Genomic DNA, 25775 nt, shown 5'->3' with positions numbered 1-25775 from the left:
ATTCCTGCTTTCAGGAACCTCTGCACTCCACGGTGATGGCTGCCTGTCCTTGGCTACACTGGATGAGCTCTTGTGCTTGCTGGGGGGAAAAAGAAAAGAAAAAAGAAAAAAAAAAAGAACAGACAACTGTAACAACTGCCAGACTTTCTTATAATTAACTTACTGCTTTAACTCAGAATGTGTCTGTGGCTGGATTTCATGGTAGGTGTGTTGAAATCTGAGTTATGCAAAAGCCTGGTTCCTTCTGGAGGCCTGGCACGTATGTTGGAGAAGCAAAAGTCCAGAACTCCATGGCTATAAAGTGTGTGGCCTTACCAAGAAATCCTTCCAGACAACAGGACCTTAACATTCCACTCCTTCCCAAACATTCCACTACAGGAGAAAAGGTTGCTGAGCTTGGTTTTTGGACTTGGTTCCCTTTTATTAAGGGAAATTTCAAGCAACTTTACCATGCACACCTTGGTAAATGCCTCTAAGGAACAGAATCAAAGGGGAGAACCTTGCCCATTTTCCCTGCTGACCTCTGGTTATACATAGTTTTAGGGCAAGTTATAAAACAGCTTAACAAGAGCTTCAGTGAGTTGCACAATGGGAGAGGAGAAAAACAGCCTGGATTAGCCGAATATTACAAAACAACAGATCCAGGCAGTGAAGGGCCCCAGCTCAAACACTTTGTAACAAACTCACCAATGGGGATCCTGCACCCCTGAGGCAGAGCTGCACCTATTCATCTGGAGCCTTCCCCTTCCCAAGGAATCTTTTCCTGAGGTTTTAGACTCTACTGCATCCTGCTAGTTTTGCTGTGGCTACTTAATAGTTGGTGTTTTTCCTTGTAGAACACCCCAAGGCTGACACTGACCATGCAAGGGGAGGTATGGCCACCGATCTATAATGATACTTGCCACATACAACCTCCAGTATCAAGAGTGGTCAAGATGCTTGTTAATAACTCATGTTCTTGATATAAAATTTGGCCAAATCCTTTGGTTTTCATTTGGCAGGAAAAACCACTTACTTCCTAAACAGCTTTTCAGAAACCAAAAGCAGAAAGCAAGGAGGATTTGTAGCTATTCAAACCCATGGAAGACCTCCAGCTTTGGCACTAGAAGCTCCCATTTCTTCATTTCAATACCCCAAATGAGCCATTGTTTAACATGCCCAGGGAAAAACAATGACACTGAGGAACAGAGCTGTGAATCCAAGCCTCCATGTGGCTTTGCCTTCCCTCCTCTCTTCTGCTGCATGACCTTGAATTTGTTTAGCATTCACCTTGTGCAACTTCAGTTGCCCATATCCTTAGTCACCCTTCCCACCCATGGAGAGATTCTGACCACTGAATTGGCCTAGGAAATTACTTCTCCACTAGGGAGGATCCTTAAGGAGCCACCAACCCCAGGACTGCCTGATGTGCTCTCTGGTGGGGCCCATTTTAGCTCTTCAGAATCTCAAGCTCTGGCCAAGGGGGATTTTGAGACTCTGACTATGGAGCAGCCTCCCACCTGAAAGCAAAGATGAGTAACCAGGGCCATTGTGAGAGGCTCAGATTTTTAGCTCCATGAACCAGCCAGGCCGCAGCGTGGCATGTTCCCCAGGGGTCTGTCAGAACTGGGCAGCCAAGGTGTAGAAACCACCCTGGCTGGCATGCCTCAAAGCAAATGCTACTTGACTTCAACTGGAACATCAAGAAGTTGAAATGGTCCCACTGAACATTTTCATTTCAGCAAACTGAAACTGGGCAAAACATGCCCAACCATCTCCTTGCTAATCTCTGTGCTTTTGTGAGCAAAAATTGTTTCTCCATTTTCATGTGCTTCCCAACACATCTGATGGCCTGCAGAGAGGACACCCATTCTGGCTGGCACCTGGAGGACCTGCTCAAAGAGCAGTTGCTCCAGAACTAACATCCAAACTTCCAGCCAAAGCATCCTGAACTGATCCCTCTCAGTGGCAGATCAACATTCTGGGCTGCTCTGAGGGCAAGTCTTCTCACTGACCCGACCCACAGTCATGCAAAAACATGTTCCTTTGTATGATCTGGGTGAGCTGAAGAGTTTTTCTCAGGGAGCAAAATTCCCCTCAGTAGAAGATTCAAGCCTGAATCAGTGGACATATTACTGAGAGCTGCCCCTAATGTGATTATTTCTGAAGTGTCCAGTTGCAGCTGATATTCTGTAAGTGTCAGACATCTTTTAGAACAGGTAGTTGCAGTATATCTCTTGTGGACAAATTTGTACATACGCACAGACATGCATGGATGCTCCCTCCCCCTCGAAACAGGCTTTGTTTTACAGCTCCTAACACCTGGAAATATTCAGATTCCCTTACAGTCTGAGGGGTGAGATGTCATTAAGCCTTGGCAGCAGATCTTCTGGCGTGTATGGTGTGCCCTTACACCTGGCATCGGAATCACACAGCACCGTTTGCAGGAACGGGAAGAAGCCTGCACTGGGAAGGTTTCGGGGTGCAAGGTAACCTGGAGGGAGAAAGAGAGACCAAATGCCATTATGATGATCAGGACATGCACTTTTTGGCCATATGTTTCAGGATGTGCTATTTTCCCTTCCTAAACAACAGGACAGATTCTCAGTTTCACTGAGGCTCCACCCTGGCAATATCATCTGCCAAATCTCACTACAAGCAGCCTCCTCAACACTGACAAAGTCATCACAGGCTATTTAATCACAGGATGGTTTGGCTTGGAAGAAACCTCAAAGGTTGTCCAGTTCCAACATGCCTGCCATGGGCAGGGACATGTCCCACTAGACCCAGTTGCTCAGGGTCCCAGTTAATAGGAAGAAGAGCCAAGCCATTTGTTCAGAAGATACCTGCTGATCCTGAAACAACTGCACATTCCCTCCCTTCTCTCCCAAATACAACAACAGGCAAGAAATTACAAAATCCTCCTTGGATTAAGGTATCCTAATTCTGCCTTTAAAAAATAAAATAAAGTGAAAGCAGGCACATGGCCAGAGTAACCTGAAGCACCCATGAGAACACGTTCTCCAAGACTTGTTGGATTGTTTTCTACACAAAGCCACAATCTTCATTTCCAAGCCAGGAAATAAAATGCATTGCCAAACACTGCACCCACTGCTGCTACTAAAACAGGGCTTTGTCTCAGCTTTTACCGCAGCAAGGGGCAATGGATCCAGGACCAACAAACATCCTTTGCCTTTTGAGCAGAGCTGCCGCAGGAACGCAGAGGAGCAATCCATCACCACCACCCCCGGTGCGTCCTCTCAGCTCAGAGCAGCTCCAGCACCATCTGCCTGGTGACCTGGGATGCTGGCAGCCAGGGCTGAGGGATGAGATGTGTGTCCCTGTCTCCATTTCTCCAGACAGAGAGTGGACCTGAGCAATGAGACACTCTGGGAGTGTTTGATGTGCCTCTTGCCCTGTGCTGCTCGCTGCCAGCCCGCAGAGTTCATGGCTGCTCTTCCTCTCGCAGACAAACGCTCTCATAAATCTCCAAACTCTTTTGCTGGATCACAGCAACATATTATTTAAAATAATCATTTGGAAAATTACCTGGCAAAGGACATTGCTATTATTTCTGCTATGGAAAGAAGCCAGATTTGCTGAAGGCCTGTGGGCAGGCTTGTGGTAATTGATTACCTTGCTCTTTAGTCTTCAAAGATGACCTGAGACTCTCACTCAGGCACGGCTTTATCTCTCACCCCTCCAACAAGGACACAGAGCTACATTTGTACAACATTTATTCACTATAGCAGTGGTCAAATCCAGGATGCTCTCAAAGGGCTTGGCAGGGGTAGGTGGATTCCAGGGCTGTTGGTCTCCTTGATGGAGACTGGATTTTCCTGAGCTTTACTCAGCATACTTGGTCACTGCATTTTTGGGTCAGAACACAAGAGCTCATGGTTTAGCACAGGAGTTCCCATTGCTTTGGCCAAAACAGCAACCAGCACAGAGGGCTCTGAGACCTGCAGAGGTACAGGTACCCACTTTGATGGTGGTGTACACCTCAGTGGAGAGTTAGGAGTACGAGAGAAAATTACATGAACATGGAGAAGGCTCCCTGCTGTGGGAAGCTTCCCCCAACACCCCTGCATCCCTCAGGCCACCTCAGGAATCACACCCCTCCCTCCCTCAGGAGTTACACAGCTGGCTGAACCAGCTCTCAGTAACCTCAGTGCACCAAGGGCAGCAAAAGAGCTCCCTTATCACCTCCAGGCAGAACTTCTGGTGTTGGGGCCACAGGACCAAGCATCCACCACTCTAAAGGTGTTGCAGGGTAATTAATCTGCTGCCCATGAGGGAAAATTTAGAGCAGGGCACTTTAATCTGGAAGCACCCTTGGGTGAATATCCCTGCCATGTCTGCAGTGTTTGCCCTTTGGGATCACCAATTACAACCCTGCACAGCATTCTGCACTCATGGGCACTTTCCTCTCATCTTCCTTCTCATCTCCCACACCCTCACTGCCATGCAGGGCATTGACTTGCACACCAATCCAAAAATGCACACCACAGACATGGCTGCCCCTACCAAAATGAAGCTTCAAAGATGTGGGAAGCCATGGAGACTGGGATGGAGGGCATAGCCACAAGGATGTGTAGGAGCTCCACCCTTCACTGCCCTCCACACCTACCAACACCCACACAGCTCATGTCTCTTAGCAGACCAGGAGCAGCCAAAGCTGCCTAACTCCTCAGGGGAAGGCTGAAAGGGGAACACAAGGATGGGTCTGGGGAGCACTGGTCTTCTCCAGATGTTTACAGAGTTGATTAAGCAAGAAATCCTGATGCATCCAGATCAGAGGAAGACCATTCCTTGAGGTACAAGCATAGCAATAACAAATTCTAGAATTATGAACAATGGGAGGAATTTGGACGGACTTAAAGCATAGGTAGTGTCAGTGTGTGAATTTTGAAGGCAAGAGAATTTTTTCATGCTCAAGTAGTGGTGATACAACCCTAATTGAACTCAAAGAATTGGACTCAATGGCACACTTTGGACTAAGTGGGCAATTAAACAATCAGCTGCTCTATCACAGTGAAGTGTTCAGCATCAGAACACAGCAATGGTATTGTACAAAAGGTTCTTCCTTCTCTTTTAAAACAGCAGCCCCAGATATAAAGAGCCAGGAATTTGTGACCTGAAGTTTGGAAGCACTACCACTGGTGGTGGGGACACAATGTCTGTGAGGACATTGCTGGCCCATGAGGCTGAGGCACTCGGTGAGGCTCTGCCAGCTCTCAGCAGATGCTGAGCAGTTTGCTGGCAGCTGGATGCAGCCACAGGGCCTGATCCATCCGTGAGTCACAGACCAGTGTTACCCCATGATGCTCCTGGCACAGGAGCAGTGGCAGTGCCAGGGAGGACTCTTCTGGAAGAGGCCTGGGCTCAGACAGCACTTAGAGAATTAAGGAAGATTTTTGAGAGAGACCATGACACAGAAAAACCCAAAATGTCTGGGCCAGATTCCCATGTGGTGTGAGTTAGGCCCAAACTGGTTTCCAGCCCTGCATCCTGCAAAGAAGGAATTTACTGATGCCAAGGTGAGCCATGAGATTAATGCTCTCCCTGCTCCATGGTCCTGCCCTCCATCCCCTTGCTGGTGGTGAGGAGACGTGACCCCACAGAGCCACAGGGGCTGTCCTGCCCACCCAGATGAATTCCCCACCTGGCCCTGAGTTTGCAATACCTCTTCCAAGTGTTCCAGGTTCCTCCTCCTCTCCTTTGTTCCTGTCTTTGGTGTGGAGGTTCTTTCTCCTCCCTTTACACCTGCTGCTCTTTGGCTCCTTTGTGATTTTTATGCTCTCTGCTCTTTATGTTCTCCCTGATCAGCCCATGAACCTGATGTAATCAGATTGCAGTGCTGATTTATAATTTATTAAATAAGGAGGTGGAAGTGGAAGGTCTGTGGCTGTGCAAAACCAGCTTGCCCAGTCTAAATAAGCATGGAAGTAGATTGTGTCTGCTCTGGGCTGGTCTCATTGCAGAGCCAAATTCCCAGGGCCAGATGAATTCCCTGCTGGCCCTGTAACCCCTGCATGGATGGCCAGGGAGGAAGCTGCTCCAGGAGACCTCCATCCTGACCTGTCCCTGCCTTGGCTGAGGTTTATCCAGCACACCAGTGACACCAGTGCACAATGGAAGCACCAGCTAGCAAATGTGACAGAAGGAGAGTTGCACCTGCTCTGTAAATTTTAAAGGACAGTATTTCCATGGTGATAGTTTCCCTGAAGTGTAACACCCTCACTAGAGACTTCTGCTGTATTTCTACTGTTGGGAATTCCTTTGTCTTCCACAGGCAGCTCCTTCTCCCACTCAAACCTATGGCAATGCAATATTCAAGCCCCAACTTGATGATCCCACATCACACACTAGAGCAGACCCACAACACATGACAAAAATTTTTTTTCAATCGCCCCACTTCTTTAGCTTTAAACCTCCTAATTTCCTACAACTCCAATTTTCCTTGAAGGGTTCCACTACCAGTGCCCACGAGTCAAGGGGGAGAGATCACTGCACCCACTGCTGCCACATGTCTGAGCTGAGAGATCACCCTCTCATATTTCTGACCAAATTGACACCTCTACAACCCAAATCCAAGCCCAGATCTGTATCCTGTTAGCAAAGCCTGACTTTGGGTCTGCCAGCAGCAGAATCCCAAGTGCAGAGGCTTTTACTGTGTGTTCAGACAGAGAGTTTTGATTTCCTATCCCCACTGAAGGAAAGAGGCATCCCAAGGGGCAGAGGAGGCCAAGGGCTCAGTGCTGCACGGGCTGGTTCTCCCTGTTCAGTAGCATCTAACCAGGCCAGCCACATCTCCAAGAGCTGGAGAGAACCAAGGAATGCAGAGCACTAACAACAAACATAAGATACCAATTAATGCATGCATGCCACTGGTAATTCTGGATTTTCCCCATTTGCACTCATTCAGAATAAAAAAAAGGGAAAATTAATTTCTCCTATTTTTCTGAATGTTGTAAATTCCAGCACACACAAGCAAAACATTTTGTTTTCTTCAGGTAAAGGTGCTTGGTATAATACCAATGAGAAATGTCAGGGTGGTTCTAAATGTCATACAAGAGGGATGAAAATGACTATTTCACTGTGGTCTATAAGATTAATTGAAATTGACCCAAATATTTAAACCTAAATGGACCATGTTTCACGTTGCCACATTGATTTTGCTGCTTCCACTGCACTGAGGTTTGTGGAATTTGCATTATAGCTGAGTCCAGCCATTTGCAGATCCAGCCAGGAATTCAGCACATCAGAGGCACAGCACCATGACCACAGCAGCCCCCAGCTGAATTTTTCTGGTTTCTACCTACCTCTAGTTTAGGGTTGTATCACCACTACTTGGGCATGAAAAAATTCTCTTGCCTTCAAAATCCATACACTCTCTCACTACCTATGCTCTAAGTCCTTCCAGATCCCTCCCACAGTTCATAAAAAAAATTATAAAAAATCCATACAGATCTCAGCTCTGGTGAATTGGAGGCACTAATGAGCCAATGGTTTCATTAGAAAGTATTGTGTTTAATTGGAAATACATTCAATCATTGCCAAATCATATAAGGCAACATCATAACTGGGACTTTTCAGCTAGGGAAAAAGTGGCCAAAAAGTGGCTTGGTAAAGAAATGAATAAAGTTAGGAATCAGTGAGTAAAAGGGTGAAAAATGGTCACCCCTCACAACACAGGGACAGCAAAACACATTGAGATCAAGACATAGCCAGCAAACAGGACTGAAAACACATTTTTGTAACAAATACCAAAATGTTGTAGAACTTACTGCCATGGGATAAAGCAGACATTGATTTCAAAAGAATTAGGCAAATTCACAAAAATAGATTTGTCAGCAGCTACTAAAATGATCACATGGATCAAACCACTTCAGCTCCTGGCTGAAGAAAGCTTAAAACTTTCAGGGTTTTTGTAATGGAGGAAACACTCTGTGCTGTGCTCCTACACACTCTCTTAACACCACCCCTGAGCAATGGGAGCCTAACCCAGAGCAGCAAAAGACCCCAAACTGTTTATCAGCTGTGATCCATATTTATCTCAAGAGTCACAAAAACTCCCAGTGAGAATATGCCCTGCTCTGGTCACCTCCTTCTAAGTTTCTGTGCCAAATGTTTGGCTGTGTTTGTGCACACACAACCTCCTGGCTTTCCTTCTAGTCTTTCTCATTGTCACACAGCATCACGTTAAATTTTAATTTCTGCTTCTTTCAACAGCCAAAAAGACAAAAGTGCCTGTTCATGACATGACAAAGATCCTGTTTCCCTCCAACCACACACAACTGTCCATTTCCAGCTTTGTTCACATCTATTTATCAGTAACAACTGAAGCTGCCTATTTTTATTTTTTTATTGTACAAAGCTTTATGCTAATGCTAGGACTTTGAATCTCTCTCCAAAAACTAAACCAAATCATCAAATCTATGGGATGAAATTAATTTTTAAGCAGGACACTTTTTATACATGAATACCCAGTTGGCTTATGCCTTACCTATTAAAACAGAATATTTAATTGCCCTGGCACATCTATTGCTGTGACATTTCAGTGCAATTTTTTTTCTAATATCTAATCTGACCCTCCTCTGGCACAATTTAAGGCCATTTCATCTCATCTTTTCACTTGAGACATGGCAGAACAGACTGATCCCCCCCTCACTACAGCTTCCTTTTGCATCTCCTGATTTTTGACATGAAAGCACAGCGGGACCCCAGATAAATCCATCCAAGCCCCCTGGACACCCAGTGTGGCTGGGTGAGATTTAAAGCCTTGCATTTTTTTATCTTTACAGCAACAGGACCCTTGTTTTCTCAGGATGTCCTCAGCCCAGAACACTGCAATCAAAGCAGCAGACAACTCACAGCCAGACTCCTCCCTCCCTCTGTGGTCTCCACGGAAGAAACATTTCATTTTGTTGCCCAATTCTTCCCCCAAGCACTTCAGGCTCTGCAATGAGACCAGCCCAGAGCAGACACAATCTACTTCCATGCTTATTAAGACTGGGCAAGCTGGTTCTGCTCAACCACAGACCTTCCACTTCCACCTCCTTATTTAATAAAGTAAAAATCAGCACTGCAATCTGATCACATCAGGTTCATGGACTGATCATAAAGAGCAGAGAGCATAAAAATCACAAAGGAGCCAAAGAGCAGCAGGTGTAAAGGGAGGAGAAAGAACCTCCACACCAAAGACAGGAACAAAGGAGAGGAGGAGGAACCTGGAACACTTGGAAGAGGTATTGCAAACTCAGGGCAAGGTGGGGAAATGACAGAGATGAGGGCAGAGCTGAGGAGGTTGACAGTGCTAGGAAGGGATGCTCCACTGCCTGAAGCACAAACACACCAGGAGAAAGCAGTAACTGCACACAAGCCCTTTTCCTAGAGGGCTCTTTGAAAGCAATATTTAATGCAGACAAGGCTAACCTAGTCTTGTAACACAGCCAGGTTGATCTTGTCTGTATGAATCCTACCCAAAGAGGAGCTAAGAAGAGAGTCAGGACATTTCCCAGAAAGAAACTGGAACCTAAAAGCTTAAATCCATATCTAGACTTTTGCAAAAACACCTGCACAAAAACTGTGTTTACCCAACCAACATCTTTCAATGCTGAGTGCCTCCAGAGCCCAGGTTTAGATTCTTTAACCAAAAGTGATCTCCTTTCCAAAAACACAGGCATCAACAACTGCTAATTCCAGTCTAAGCCAAGCTGCTCAGCACCTTTGGAAAAATACCTCTGCCCTTTTAGATCCCAGAGCCTGGACTGAGATGTTTCAGGAAGTCAATCAGAATTAAGTGACGGCCCCAAGGCCCTGCTTCAGTGAGGAAGGAAAAATCACAGTGGGAAGTCAGGAGTTCCCAGCTCCAACCCTGAACATCCTTCAGTCACACCCCGGAAGGCAGAAGAGTCTGTGGAAAGAAAGGGAAGTGTGGAGATATGACAAGGGAGGCATTACAAACATCACAGTGCTCTCTTTAAGCAGATGATCTCCAAGCCAAGGCAAAAACAAGGAACTGTATGGCTGGGCACTGCTTCTGCACGCAAGGAGATCAGTGTATATGTTTATTCCAGCAAATGTGGGGTTAATTAATACAATCCATACCCTCTTCAGCTCTGGTTTAATGAAACAGAGGGTTGTATGGCAGTCTGCTCCCTAGCACAACAGAATGGAACAAAGCATTCATGCCAAAGTCAGAGACTTGGTGAGGTATTTTCCTAATCGCTGCAGACTGCATCAGATAAAAAAATCTGATGTGCAGAAAGGGGGAAAAACTGACAGAAAAGAAGGGGAGGAAAATGAAGCAGTGTAAAGGAGCACAAGGAATGGGGCTGCTCCACCACAGGCAAGTGGTGAAGGAGAGCCTGAAGTCTGCTGTGTGCTTGTCTGTGTGCAGAATAGGCTGATTGGGGGTGGATTATGACTTGCATAAATATCCATGACTTATCCAAATGAATGGAGTGGCCTGTGCAGCTGAGCCATCATCCCAACTCCCTGTAATTAGCATGGGAACCTATTAATTTTTCCACATTACTGGGAAAAGAGATGAATACAGGTGCCTCCAACTAAGAGGCAAATTCCTATCAAGTACAGCATATTTTCAGAGTTTTCTCACTTCCAGGTGAGATACCTTCTAAGGCATCAGAGAGCTCTGCTCAGGGGCCTGTTCTGATTTTTCCAGCCAGTTCTGGACCTGTTCAAATCCTAGCTATCCATCACAGTAAGACTGAATGGGATGCAGCTCAGAGATAGAACCTATCCTGAGCCTTCCTTCTCCCAGGAGCACTGGAGCCAAGAATGAGAACAGAGTTTGTTCCTCCACAGTGCTGTGCCACACAGCTCTGACTCTAAGCTAGACCCAAACAGCTGTGCTGGTACTGATGATATTCCCCCAGAATATTGGCTGCAAAGAGCAGCCTCCTGGAGGACTCTGCTGCTGAGTGTCTCTGAAATCATCTCTGAGTGAATGCAATGCACCCTCGCAGGCATCTCCACAACGCTGGGGAAATCTGGGGGGGAATTCTGGGCAGAGATGAAGGGTAGAAAGTGCTTCACTGGGGAAAGTTGTGCCAAGGAATTCCCTGGCAGAATGTGGTGGATTTAAGAGCAGACCCAAGAGCACAGCTGCTTCCCATGAAGAACTGTCTGTGAATAAGGCACAGGTTCGACAGACCTGGGAGTGCCACTGGAGAAGACCCGGGGTCTAACAGGGGTGAGGTTTGTCCCACATCCTCCCCACAGCTCAGGGCTCTGTAACCACACCCAAGAGAGCTCCTACCGGGAATACTGACGAGGTTCAATTGACAGAAGGGGAGAGGAGGCCAGCAGGAAAGGAAGAAATCGGGCGGGGAGGGTGTGACAGGGTGTGACAGCTCGTTAAAGCAAGGAGCGTAATTGGGCTCCTCTGCAGACTGAGTGGGCTGAGCCCTGAGGGACAGATTGTATCTCGCACACAACTCCCACATCTTGCTAAAACCTGGAGGATGGAAAGGGATTTGTGTCCCTGCTCTAGAAAACAGGTGGTACAGGCACAAAAGTCTGGGTGATACCATCAAACCCAGTGGCTTTCACCTGCAGGCTTCCAGTCCAGAGTTTCCTATTCCACACATACACATCCCAAAGTCTCCTAGCAAAGACAAAGGCTGGAATAAAAGGGTCAGAAGTCACAACTGCAATGTGAATAGTAAGTTGGATGGGGATTTTGTTTGTAAGACTCTGGGATCATCACAGAAACTGGGTATGCAGACAGTGAAATCTCTTTTTCACTTCTCCTGACAACAATCTCTGCTGACCTGGAAACACATCATCAAACAGAATCCCTGAATAAAGAAGAGAGATAGGGGTTTTTTTACCTCCTAGATACAAGATGCTTTAGTTGTGAAGAAAATTATTTATCAGACCTCAGCTCCTTGTTTTCCTCAGTTCTTAGTTCTCCTATGAGCAGCTCTTGAGTGGTGACATTTATTTGGCATGTCATTTCCCTCTGAAGCTCAGCCTGGCACAAGCTCCCTTTGCATTAAGTGCTACACAATATAATTCAGCACAAGCAACTTGCTCCTGCAGGAAACCCTTGCCATTTGTTCACCCTTGACTGATATTTGCCAGGTAATTTCTCTACATAATCCTCCATCTATTCAATGTGTATTAGCTGGCCTTCAGAAGAAATTACTGTCTTCAATTTGAGCTGTTTTAATTGAAAAAAAATAATAGATTTCATGATATTTCTGTGGCTCTGAATACACAAGATAAGCGTACAGAGTGGGATTTTCTGTGGGGTTATCTCTAAGGCTCCAAACCTCACATCTGAGTAGCTTATTCCATCTCTGTGCCATTGATTCTGGGCTTCCTGACTTTTGTCTACCTGCAATAATCTCTTGACAGCAGAACTGGAAACAATTTCTTGTCACTACTTAACAATTCTGTCTTAAGGCAGGCACTGGAACTCAGCATAAGGTGAATTTTATGAATAAAATGAATAAAATCCCCTCCTGTAATAGTTTTCCTAGATGTGTCCACCCCCGCCTGCTTTTCTATCAAAAAGGAAAGTTCTCAAGTGATTTATCTTTTGCTTTTCAAGCAAAAAGTTTGATACAGTTTTTTCCAGTTGTCAAAAAAAAAAAAAGAGTAATTGTCAAGCAACTGTTCTTATTTAACTATAATAGCAGCAGAAACTGGCTGTTTGATGCTCTGGTTAGCATCCTTCTCTATTCCCTCAGGATTCTTAGATGGTCTCTGAACATCTGGATCACAAGAATACACCAAAACCATTATTTTCCAGCAAAAAACCTCTCTTGCAATTGAGAGTTCCTATCATCCACTTCTAAGAGAGACAGACGCCTACTCACACACTTACTGAGGACTTGTACTGAAATAAAATTAATCTGCAGAAGGAAAGGGAACTCATCCAAAGACACTGCCCAACTTTCCCCTTTCCTGCAAAGCACAACTGCTGGTGCTACTTGCAGTTCATAAGATGATTGCTGTTAATTCATTAAGGCAGAGATGTGATCATCCAGTGCAAAAACACTCCAAATAAATATAGGTTCAAACTAATAACCATGTCAAATAAAAGAATAAATATTTCCCCATCCAGATGGCTCCCTTGACATCCAACTTATCTGATTTATTGGGGACAGGAAGTACAACTGGTGGGGCAGCGTGGAGGTCTGCCATTTCCACACTTGGCAGAATCCAGGGTTTTCACAAAGTACAGCGTGTCCTGTCTTGCCTGCTCCAACTTGTTCCAGGGAATTTGGGAGAACTTGGAATATATAACATGCCTAAAGAGGTCTTTTGCTGATAGCAGATGGGCTTGGGGTTCAAAAATGATCCCAACACTTCAACAATGTCCTTTCCCATTAAAGAATACTTTCAGGAAGAACTTGCCTACATCCCTGCCTACAGAAGGAGGTACACAATGCTTCAGTGGGATTAGGCTGTAAGCTCTCTGTAACAAGGACTCTAATTGCATGTCTGATACTTGTCACAGTGTGCTCCTGTCTCACACCTCACAGAGGAAGAGGAGTTTCTAACCAGAGAATCACACCAGGGTGAACATTCCCAGGGCTCAGAGGCAGATCCCTCCCAAGCACATCTCACACATGGGACAGCTGCAAACACTGGGAGCCAACTGCTTGTCTCCTCTGCTGCCAGGCATTGTCTCCTGTCCTGCTGCCCCAAATACAAACCCCCAGCCTTGCCCATGCCAGGGCTTTGCTCCTGCAGGCCCATGCCAGCCTCACGTGGGTCACCCATGGTGGTGTCTGTGCCATCAACCAGGTGCTGAAAATCTTGAAGGTCCCTTCTAAGCCAAACCCTTCCATGGCTTTATCATTTGATTCAACTCAAAACTAACACTGTGAAAGGTAAAAAAGCTCCCAACTGGATGAACTCCTTGCTCTATAACTTCATGAGCAAATGTGCCCAGGGCTGGGACATGCTTCTGATGGTGGTAAGGACTCACTGATCAGCAGAAATGCTTTAGAACAGATCCAAGTGCATCCCTGCTCTGAGGATGGACACTTCCTGACCCAAGGAGCAAGGCTTGCAAGCAGAACCAGCTTGTGCAAACCCATTTGACCCTCAACAACTCCTGAGCCACCCAAGGAGCTGCTGTTTTTATTACAAGGGGCTGACATGCACCATCAGGTCCCAGGAGCCAAGGAAGTTATCACTCTTCAGCTGAGCCTTAGCAGTGAGATACTTTAATGTGCACATTTTGCCTGTGGCATGCACAAGGTAAAACCTTTCATGTTGACCAACCTCATGTTTGCCACCTCACCTGCATAATCACACTTGCAGCCTCTGCCCTCACTCATTTTACTGAGTAAGCTCTCCCCCAGCTGCCCTCTTCTCCCTCAGTTTATGCTGGAAATTTATATTGCAGTATCCAAATAAATCTTGATGAGACAGTTCTTTAAGGTTGTTTTCTAATTATAAAGCTAATTTGGAAAAAAAAAAACCAAAAAACCATGAGCAGAAACAACCTCAGAGGAGCACACACATTTTATTTACAGCATGATGCATCCCAGGAAATCTCCACTGGAAACTACACGGAGCCAAATTTGTAAAAGTAACAAAACACATCAAATGAACACATCAGTCACTGAAATGAGAACTAAACCCCACAGACATAAACACAAACCAGTTACTTACAGTTTTGCTGTGGCTCTGGAGGGAATTTGAGACGGATAATGGCCAAGATTATGAAAACAACCACGGGCCAGGAAATTAAAACAAACGACCATACCTATAAAAGAGCAATGAAAATAAATTGGTTATGTTTGTGGCATTGATGTCACCCAGAGCCTGTCTGGAATGTACAAGCAGTTCCCCAAGTGAGTTATGAGGTGCATTGTAAATCACACCTGTCTTGGCATGCATACAATTAAAATCCAAGCATTATCTATTCAGGAAGAAAAACTACCGAAGATTTTAAGAGCAAATAACAAGGCTGAGAGGTGCCCAAGGTTTCAGTTTGGCTGATAATTATGGGGGACTGTGTTTACCCAGCTTTGAGACACTGCTATGTCACAGTAAAGGCATGCTGGGAAGCACCAACCAGAAGATAAAGCAGCTGCAGTGTGAAAGCTTGGTTTCACTTTCAGTGAAATGATGGGTAAATAGGACTTCAGTTGACCTACACCCCAAAATTAAAGTGTTGGACAAGCCTACAGCAGTTTTCCCAAAACAAAATGTAGCTGTTTTTCACAACCAGTGGATCCTCGTGGTACAGTTGGAAGGAAGGATCTGCACAGTGGTCATTCACAAGATGTAGAGCTCAAGCATGGTAGAGGAAGTGGTTTATAGAGTTGTGCAACCAGCCTACAGAACACACATCCGAACACCCATCATCAAAAAAAACCTCTTATAAGAACTTCTGACCCCAGCAGCCCAAATCCCTGGCACCTTTCCATCTCCAGACTGTAGCAGTCCATACACATGAGCTGAGATGATTCCCAGAATGGTTTTGGTTAAAGGGACCTTAAAGCTGATACAGCCCCACTCCCTGCCATGGGCAGGGACACTTTCCACTATCCCAGGGTGCCCCAAACCCATCCAACCTGGCACTGGGCACTGCCAGGGATCCAGGGGCAGCCACAGCTTCTCTGGGCACCCTGTGCCAGGCCCTCCCCACCCTCACAGGGAAGAATTTCTTCCAGATATCTAACTTAAGGTGGAAGAGAAATAATGTAATATTGCCCTAATGTGTTGGAAAACACACGAACATGTATAGAACTCTTGCCTCAGACATGAGGGTTGCTCCTTTTAATGGACAAGAATTAAGAAAACACTAGAATTAATCATCTAGTATAGTAAATTAATCATTTAGTATACTAGAATTAATCATCTAGTATAGTAAACCAATCTAGGGAGGATGCCCAAAATCTTAAAATACAAACCTTGGAGTTTTGTGAGCTAGGAAATTTTAATTATTCAAATAAACCCTTGCTTTTGCACTAGTGGAGAGCTGGCTCCCACACTTACTAGCTTAAGAGTTTTCCATCCATCAGTAGTTAAACTGAAACTACTCTGTGCTACAAAATTGCTGTTCTATCTTCATGCCCATTTTTGGAACTGCAAAGATGTCTTTCTTCAAAATAATCCCATTTTTCATCATTGTGTTGCTATTTTTTTTTTTAAGATCAGTACATCTTACCCAAAGCTGTTTTTCCAAAGTAATTCCAAGCCCATAACCGTGTTTTCATTTCCTGTAACACTCACTGGAACATAAAGCCAAACAGACAGACAAATCCTGGAGAGCAATTCAGCTTAAAGATGGTTGTTCTACAGCAACTCCATCCCTATCGTCCCTGTTGAGGTGACTCAGGCTTGAAAGTAGCAGCAAATTCATGCCCCAAAATAGGTAAGTGACAGACATCAAACCACAAGGCACCTCCCCACACACCCCTTCAGAGGTGCTCCTATAATTTTAGCATTCAGCCACATTTTAGCTTAGACAGACAATAGCCTTCCTGCTTTTTATGTATACACTGCCAACCTGTAACAAGATCCATCACTGGCACTGACATATTTTAGTAATTTTTTATATCAGATGCTTTCCCTATAATCAGTCCCCAAACATGCAGTTTAACTGTGATTAATTCTCATGCAAATGGTATTATTAATGTGTCCTCCTTGTTTAGCACCACACAGGCTAAAGTAAAATTATGGGGTAACAGCACAGAAACTGATATTAGTCAGAAGCTGCCTAAAGGGAGGGCTGGACATCTGTCACATTCCTGGGACAATAAATGAATACTGATTGCTCCTACTCAGGAAAATCATTGTCCCTCCCCATTTTGAGCTTACACTCCCCACTTTCCAGACATGTCTTCTCTCAGTATCTCTGTCCTGTGACTTAATTGGATTTAATAGTAGCTGGGCACATCAGTTGCAACATCACAGCATTCCCACTGTCCCAGGCATTTCTAATAAACAAAAACAAGACAACCACCCTGGCCAAACTGCAGGTAGAACATGTTGACTCCAATGGAACCACAACCAACCTCAATCTGGCTCTTGGGACATTAAGAACTGTGATGTAGGTTGCATAATCTCTTAGTTGCTGGATTATTTCACTGCTAAAAGTTGATTTAATCTCTCAGGGCTTACTTAGGATCTCTGGGTGAGTGCACATTTTCTCTCCCCTTCCTGCCTCTGTTTAAATAATGAAGTGCAAGACACAAGAGGCACCAATATCTCCAGTTCCCTTTGGCATTCGGGCCCAACACTGCTCCCAGAAAGATCTGGGTTTACCTCCTCACACCCTCCTCAGCCTGAGCAAGCTCCCTAATTTGGAGCAAGAGAGGGAAATTAAGGAGGGTTGCAAGGCATGCTGCCATAAAATAGTCAGCAGTGGCCAGATTTTTATTTTAATTGACATTTCAGTTCTCCAGAGCTGATATTTCAACTCCACAGGAAACCAGAATTACAGCAAGCCAGACAGTGGTCAGAAGAACAGGTAGGGCTTAGGTGGCATTTGCTCAGGGTACACAAGAGCTAAAAGGGACCCAAGCCCTCTGCTTTTAACGAGGCCGTTACAATTTCTCTTGAGAAATTAGAGGTAATTTATGGGGATTCTTCTGCATCTCAGTAAAAGTGAATTATGCAGCAGTGAGGAAGGCTCTGAGGCACACAGCATATCCACAGGAGTCAGAGGCACTCAGCATCCCTCTGAATCAGGCTCCACAACCAGGAGATAGGGCAAGGTAAGCTGGAACAGACCTTGCAGAAGCACACAGTCATACAAGGCCTTTCACTTCACCCTCACATCACACCCTCCATGGACACTTCTCTTCAGCCAGCACTTCCTGTGCCTGCCAAGGTTTCCATTCCACCAGGGCAAGTTTAAACCCCACCACATTTGGGTTTCTGGAGCACAGGTTATGGTGCAGCCCCCTGAACTGCCCAGGCTTCTGCTGAAAATACCACACAGCTGGACCAAAACTGGACTGGAACAACACTACTCTGCCTGGCCATGTAATGCCTCCCAAAGGAATGTTTGCTCCCTGATGCTGCTGCAGCTCAGATCCCTCTCTGGACATTTCTGGCAATGGTTTATCTTTCAGACACAAAAATCATTGGGCTGTTTGATTTGCAGCACACTGGACTGCACTGGAAACCTGTCCTACCTGCATCTCTCTTGGATAACAAAACTATCATCTGAGCTACTTTTTTGTTATCCATCCTTTACAAATGGTTCTGTGTAAGGGCAGCCCCATCACCCCCAGAACCCAGGGGCTCCTCAGAGGCTGTGCAGCAGGCACAGGGTCTTCTCACATGGCAGCAGGTACAGAACTGCAGCCCTAACTCGGGTCTGCGCACGAGTCTGTGCATGGTTTTGTTTGCACAGACATTGTCCTGAGGGAACAAGAGAGGCATCCATGGTAATCAGTCTGGACTTTAGAGATTCACACAAGACCCATCTTCACTTCCTGACTTCACACAAGACCCATCTTCACTTCCTGACTTCACACAAGACCCATCTTCACTTCTGTGCCATTCCCTTCCTTCCTTCTGCTTCTACCACCACCCTCCCATTCCAACAGCCCAACCATCCTCTCTGCAGTGCCCCCCTCGCTCCTCAGCTCCGGGTGTTTCCAGGTTCTCCCTCCTGCACTCCTCTGTTCCCACACTCACCAGCTGTCTCTTGACACTCAGCCAGTTCTTCCAGAGCAGGATCCTGAGGTGCTGGGAGAGTGCAGCCATCCTTGGCTCACCCGACCGAGAGCGAGGGGGCCGCGTGTTCCTCCTCCCCGCGCTTAGGAGGCAAAAGTGGAGGCTCTAACCCAAAAGGGCATCCAGTGTCCAAAATCCAGGCCTCTGCCTCTTCCCCACAGCATAGCTCTGAAGCAGCTACTCCATCCACTTGTGGCTGCTGTACTCCCAGGAACTGTGGCTCTTGTCCTCACAGCAATAGCTCCTAGCAAATTCAACAGGTTCTTCCTCTCTGGGCGGGCGGGCAGATGCAGCAGCCTGCCTCCACTTGTGTTAATTACAATATCCAGCCTCTCCTGGATGCTCCCTGTCCAAGCCCTCCCAGATAAAATGGATAGCATTCCAAAAAGATGCTTCTGCTTAAACAAAAGGTGATGCATGCCTCCTCCTCCTCCCCATGATGAAACTCCCTGTCTGCCCACACACCACTTCTGCTGGAGAGGTGTCAGCAGCAGCAGAGTTAGGCCACTTGCCAGGCCAGTCTGACTTCCCTGAGTTCATAGGGAATGCCTGGGGAGAAAGCATCCACAGCCACAGCCTGCATCTCAGGGACTGATCCAACAGCTTGGCTTCCTGCATCTTCCCTTTCCTCCAGGAAATCAAGTCCTGGGGTTCTCACTGACTGGTTTCCATGAAACACACCAAGTCCCCTGAGAATGGGTCAGATTTCACAAGATTTCAGAGCATTAGTGTGGTTTAAATACTCATTATGCAACTAATCATTGAATTTCCCAAGCTAGTGGTACCTAAAAAGAAGAGCCAAAGATGAGAGGAAAGAGAAGAGGCAGGTACAGAGGGAAGCAATGACAGCACAGGGAACTGCTCATTGCACAAAAGGAGCAGCATAAATCTGAAATATGGATTTGTCTGATGGGCTCTGGTCAGCTGGAAGAGCTCTGGTCCCCCTTGGGTGTCTGCTAACACTGAGACCATCCTTGAAGCACGTGGTAAGCAATGTTCTCAGCATATCCACAAAATCACATATCCACATCTCACTGTTCTCAGCACATTCCGCAAAAGACATCCAAAAAACATTCCTGTGCATGGCATTTCTTTCAGCCACAAACTAACTTCAGGCCTCAAAAATGAAAACCATCTTGAAGGAGTCCTTGCCAAACTCCACCCAGGGGCCAGAGTGGAGGTGGCAGCAGAGGAGTTTTGATTCAAGGGCTGCTGAAAGCACTGAGACGAAGAGAAAGATGTGGTACTTGGTGAAGGGAAACAGCTTCTCTGGATTGTTGAGAAAGCACTGCAAAGGTGGGAATGACAACAGATCCAGAACAGTCCCTGCCCCACATACCTCCAGCCTAAACAGATTGGACATTCCATCAGTGGGAGTGAAGCTGGAGCTAAAATTAACCTAAAAGGCTTCCCTGGTATAGTCTTAATAGCAATGGGAAGAAACCTAAATGTCTAACCTTCCAGCTCTACATTCCCTTTTTATTTCTCTACCAAATATCCTTAGGAGGGAGAGGGATCTCATTTGGGTCTGGGAGTTGAGAACAAGCACTGCTCCTTGGGACACTGTTTCAGTTCAGCTCCACACAGGAAGCACAGCTGGATTCACTGCATTTGGTCCAAACAGGATTTGCAAACTTCATTCACTTCCTCTCTGGGGCTGAAAAAAGAAATCCAAATATAGATAATTCTGCTCTGAGGGGGTAAGAGAGAAGAAATTTATAATTTCACCATTCACTGCCTTGCCAAGGTCTTCTAAGGCAAGTGTCTGATTGCTTCTTTTTGGTATTCAGTCAAACAACTGTTTCAAAAGAGCACTGTGATTTGGATAATAATTTTCCCAAGCAAATGCACATCCTTACTTCCTTTGTGAACTGAGTCAACAAATATTCCCCTTGGGAAGTACCCAAAGGATAATTTGTTCAAGATCATCACTGTAAAATCAGAATAACTCAATGTCAGTTGGCTCTCAGAGCACCTGCATTCATCTCCCCAAACACCACAGCATTCCCATTCCAGAAGACAGGATGAGGACTTCATTAAACCATTATAATCTTCTGCTTTTTTAAATTCCTGTACTTAATAATTCCTGCAGATGGCACAGGAGGCTGTGGACAAAGTGACCAGAGCAGGAACATGTCCCAGTGTGCCAAAGTGTGCAAATACCAAGAGGGGGAAAGGAGGGAAAAGCCAAATTCTTCCCTCTCCTAATACATCCTCAGTTGGTTTATTCCTCTGGTTGAACAACTGGGGCTCTTCTGGGCTGAAGGGCAAACCCACTGAGGGGTGGTTCAGATCACTGAGAAGAAAAGCAGCATCTGTTTCTGTGCCCACAGAGCTGAGGAAGCTCTCAGGGGAGCTCTGAACTGTGATTTTTAACCAATGCAAATGATTAGAACCATGATTCATCCCCTGTACTGCAGCCCTCATCACCCTGCAGGGGCTGCAGCTTCCAGGGCAGGAAGAATCACCCCACAGAGCCAGAACTCACCAGCAGACCTTTCCTTGGGATGCTCTTTCAAATAGAGGAGTTTTTATTTCAGCAGCAATGAATGCATTTGTGCTTCCCAAGTGTGCCCAGTTACCTCTATGAGAAATGAAAACTGAGGCAAGTGATGCAAGACAGAATAAAGCCCATGAGTGAGTGATCTGCCAGATGCTGGAAACATTCTTGCAGGACATGTCCTCACGGGTCCAACGTGCCAAGGCTGGCTGCTGTGAGTGCCACAGGCAGCAGCAAGGCAGGGATCCACCAACAGAGCAAAATGCTGTGGAGGAGCTGCTGCACAGGGTCACTCAGGGGGTGCTGGAGGTTCTCTCCAGCCCTAACACAGCGGGGAAATGAGAAAAAATGGCCACACTTCTCATTCATATTTCACTGGTTTCTTGGCCAAAATGACAGCTCCACACAGCAGCAGCACAAAATGCAGCATGGCTTGGCTGTGAAACACAAGGAGATCAAATCTGATAGTGCAGAATATTTACCCCCTTGGAGTCAGTGCGAGTCTATCCCTGAAAGTGTTGCCAGTCTCTATCCCTGGGATGTGGTTCTGAGGTGAACACAGTGGTGGCTGCATAGATGTTTGGATTTTGAGGTCTTTTCCAACCTCACCAATTCCATGATTCTAACATCACATGCCCTTGCAGCACACCAAGGAAGGTAACATTTAAAAGTCTATAACCAATTTAAAGCCCTGACTCCCTCACAGGTGGAGCAGCAGTTGCCTGAGGATTTGCCAGGATTAGGCAACACAGTGCACAGCATTGGATGATGCTGCAGTGGTGTAAGACAAAATTGAAACACCACTTGAGAAATGGTAAAAAAAGGCTTTTGTTGAGCAGCCCATGGCATTCCCCAGGAGAGGCTGCACACACGCTCTGGGAATTGCTCCTAGTTCCTTCCAATGGCATGGCAGGAGCCTGGAAATGCAAATTCCAACACATTTCCTGGGTGCCTAAATTCAGGCACAAGACATGGTTTTGTGAGAGATGCTCACTCAGCATTTTAAAAAAACATTCAGAACACTCCTAAAAACTAAAATGGGCAGCACTATTTTTAGTCCCTATGAAACTGCAGGTGATATGGCACCACCATGGTACCACTCTGCCACCAAACACATTTCCACTATTTATTGGTGATTTTATCCCCCCCTGTTAAAATGTATTTGCAAAGCAGCCCCTCCTGGAAGGAATTTTCCCTCAAGTGGTCTGTCACTGTCATCAATACAAGGATTGTATCACACAGGGCCTGCTCCAAAGAGGTCAAGGAGAACTGCAGCCGATTTTTGGCTCAAAGTTCTTGGATATTAACTCCTTATTCCTGCTTGTTCCTTGTTTCCAGGAACAAGTCCCCAGACTAAGTAGAGCTTTGAGATACTCTTATAGCAGAGCAGATAGGCTAAAATAAAATTTATTTTCGTGCTTAAGTCCAAGCTTCCTGCAAATGAATTAGAGGCATGACAAACTGAAACATTTGGGAGAGGATTTGCAGAAGAGCTCACCATTGGGGTTTTTCCTCTTGTGTCAACAATGCTCTGCTGGAGCAGATTTAGGAAAAGGCAGAGAAATGCAACTTTTGCTTTTAAAGCCATGGTACCTCTGTTCCCAGCCAGTCTTTCACCCTACTCCTTTGCTCCCAAGGTCACCTTCAGCCATATCTGGTCCTAGCAAACCTACAGGTGCATGAATCATTTCCCACCACACCCAGCAGTGAGGGCTGGATTCGTGAGGCTCCCACACACACACCTACCTTGCCACAGGGCTGCTTGCAGGCTCCACACTGCCCCTTTTCCAGTGGTTACAGACTCCTGCGATCCCATCGACACGCAACCCTGGATCAGGATCAGAAGTTAGTCAGCAAAGACTTGTGGGCACAAAATGAGCAGTGAAAGGCAGCAGCTGCTGGGAGATCCTGGCAGGCACCAACAACCTCAGCTTAGTCTCTCCCTGGTACAGCAGAAGGCCACCATTTGAGCCACCCCCCACTCTATTTCTGCTCAGCAATGCACAGGTCTTCAGAGTATGCAGTGAAGCCACTAACTTGGGGTTTGTGGTGCTCACACAGTTATGGGTGGGGCCTGATCCATTAAAACCCCTTCTCAAAAGTCTTACTCTTGGGGCCAGGGCCCCACTCCCAGTCTACACAAACCCACTGAATCCCAAGGCTGGACCAAGTGGGTGATGTGGAAGTTTCATTAGGATGTCCTTTAACCCTTCCTTCAGATCTTTAACAATGTTAAACCCAGATCTGATGCCAGTGCCCAAATCCTGACATTTCTCATTTATCATTCTTTGCGCTTTCAGCTGGTTTCCAATCTGCCAGCAAAGCTCCTGTCCCATCACGTGGGCATGGACAGCTGACAGATGGACTAATTAGGGATCATACTATTCATGGCAAGGCTGATAACAAGGTCAAAGCAAGGTCACTGTGAAAAATAGATTTGACTTTGCGAAGAACAATTGGTATTTCCAAGGCTGGGCACAACTTGTGCTTTCCAAGCCAAAGTGTCAGCAAAGCTGCCCAAAAAAACTCCAATGAAACAGCTTCCAAGTTAAGAGATCTTGGAACAGACTGTAAGGATAAGGAAACAGAGGCAGGATGTGCTTGGGACAACAGCTGTATCATGGGTGGGCTGTTCTGGATACAATGGAACCATATTTCCTGAAAGATTAAAATAGTATCAAATTTAAAATTAACAATATTTGCACACCAAAGGAAGTTAAATCCTCAATCATGTGGATTTAGTAAAGGCTTTTTTCTACATTCCATAATGCAATGGTTTGACCCAATACATACATAATCATGCAAAAAACAGGAAAAACCATAATTTTTATTATATTATGGGATAATAAAACACCTACTTAAAGGTTTGCTCAGATTTAGCAACTGAGTTATGAGCAGTATTTATTCCCCCCATAGCTGGAGTGCATTCACACATGTTCCTTCCCACATGGACTCTCCAAAACAAGCCCAGGACTTCCAGCCCAGGCACTTACCATATTCTTTCTCTACTGCCTGGTTGCACATTTCAGTGAAGGCTCCACATTTTGTAGTGAAGAACCTACAGATCATTTCTGTGGGAATTTATCCACCAACAGCCTTGGAAGCTACGGGGAAGGGCTGACAGGCAACCCCACAAGCTCAATATCTAGAAGCAAACAGCAATCTGAGAGCATACTCTAAAGACATGCAGCCACCACACTCCTGCTTAATAGGTTTCTAGGGTGACTATCCATCACCAAGTCACCTGGGTGTTATTACAAAATCAGCTAATTAAAACCACACCCTGGGATCTAAACAAGCATAGGGAGTGCTGATGAGTAATGACAAGTTACACAAGGCCTGCCAGCCTCCTGGAGCTGGGAACGTGCTTGCTGTAGAGAAAAATAGGTGTTGTAATAATCCCTCACAAGCACCCCAGTGATGGAGGAGAACAGAAAGGCTGCTTACCTACAGAATATTTCTGAGAGTTCCTTCACTCCTAGCAAAGGAAAGGTTAAAGATCTCTGAGGTCATTGATAAAAGGCAGCTGTCCCAAAAAAGGGTTTGATTCTTTCACTCCCAGGGTGGATGTGGGCAATCTTCACTGGATGGGCAAGGGAGGAAGGTGGCTCTGCAATCAGCCTGGGAGAGAGTGCTCACCCCTCCTTTCCCTAATGACTGTAGCAGGAGGCACCCTTCCTGGGAGGAATCAGCCTGGTCCTTCAGGAAGTGCAGGGCACAGAGAAGGGCTCATTATAAGGCATGCCCTGAACTTAGGGCCTGCATGTCAAAGCCCGTGTGTGCCTGAGCACAGGGCACACAGGCTGATCCCTGGAGAGCTGGGGAGCAGGTGTGGGACACATGCAGCTCCTTGGGAAGGTGCTGCCACCCACCTGGGCCTCACCTGCACACCCTGAGTTTGTAGTTCCCCTCTCCCTGCCACCTGCGCGCCCTCACTGGGGCTTCCATGATGTGTCCTTACCTTGGGAGATGTCCTGGGAGATGCACATCCCTGGATGCCCAAGCAGACAGAGCCCACTCTAGATTTACACCTCAGAGAGTTGATTCATGCTGTAGCTTCACTTTTAAAACAGAAATGAAATCTTGAGTTGATATTGAGACTTTGCTGTCACACGGAAGTTATCCTGGGCATGGAAGAGAGAAAGAGGAGAAATTAAACTCCAGTACTGCTGGATGGATTTGCACAGCCAGCCCAGCAGCTTCTGGATAGCCACAGATGGTCAATCACACCCAAACCAAGCCATGCTTGGTGGGCACAGAGTGATGCACCATGCAGGACCTCCTCAGCAGGTCAGACAGGTCCTGTTTGTGCTGGTCCCACGCCATGTGCACTGGAAAGCTGAAAGGCAAGTTGTCTACAGCCACAACTCCAGGACCTCTGCCTGTCTGGCAGGCCTGGCAGATCCCTCTGACTATTAGCAAGGTTCTTTGGTCACTGTATTCTGGACTCCTTGGTCTGAAGTCCAAGATATCCCAAATATCTTCCTGGGTTTTGCAGCTTCTGGCCAGAATTCCCCTCACTGCCAACGTGGAAGTCTGAAAATCTCCAAAAAGTGACGCTGTTTGTAACCTTTTGGTTTCTTTTCCCTGCCCCTCAAAAACTTCT

At 46.1% G+C, this 25775-nt stretch overlaps 1 protein-coding gene across 1 annotated transcript in view; it reads right to left on the bottom strand.

Moving 5' to 3' along the window:
- ABCA12 (ATP binding cassette subfamily A member 12) overlaps positions 1-18699 on the bottom strand; it is an 80225-nt gene extending 61526 nt beyond the window's left edge. Inside the window, exons 1-4 of the mRNA XM_014310280.1 lie at positions 18631-18699; positions 14644-14737; positions 2326-2473; positions 2-79 (exon numbers count right to left, since the gene is read on the bottom strand). Of these exons, the coding sequence (XP_014165755.1) occupies positions 2-79; positions 2326-2473; positions 14644-14737; positions 18631-18699 (389 nt within the window). The remainder of the gene's footprint in view (position 1; positions 80-2325; positions 2474-14643; positions 14738-18630) is intronic.
- Between the last annotated feature and the right edge of the window lie 7076 nt (positions 18700-25775).

This window comes from Geospiza fortis, unplaced genomic scaffold, assembly GCF_000277835.1.
Source record: "Geospiza fortis unplaced genomic scaffold, GeoFor_1.0 scaffold407, whole genome shotgun sequence".
Classification (NCBI taxonomy): Eukaryota; Metazoa; Chordata; class Aves; order Passeriformes; family Thraupidae; genus Geospiza; species Geospiza fortis.
Note: the sequence above shows the minus strand (reverse complement) of the source record. Positions and strands in the feature narration are given on the sequence as shown.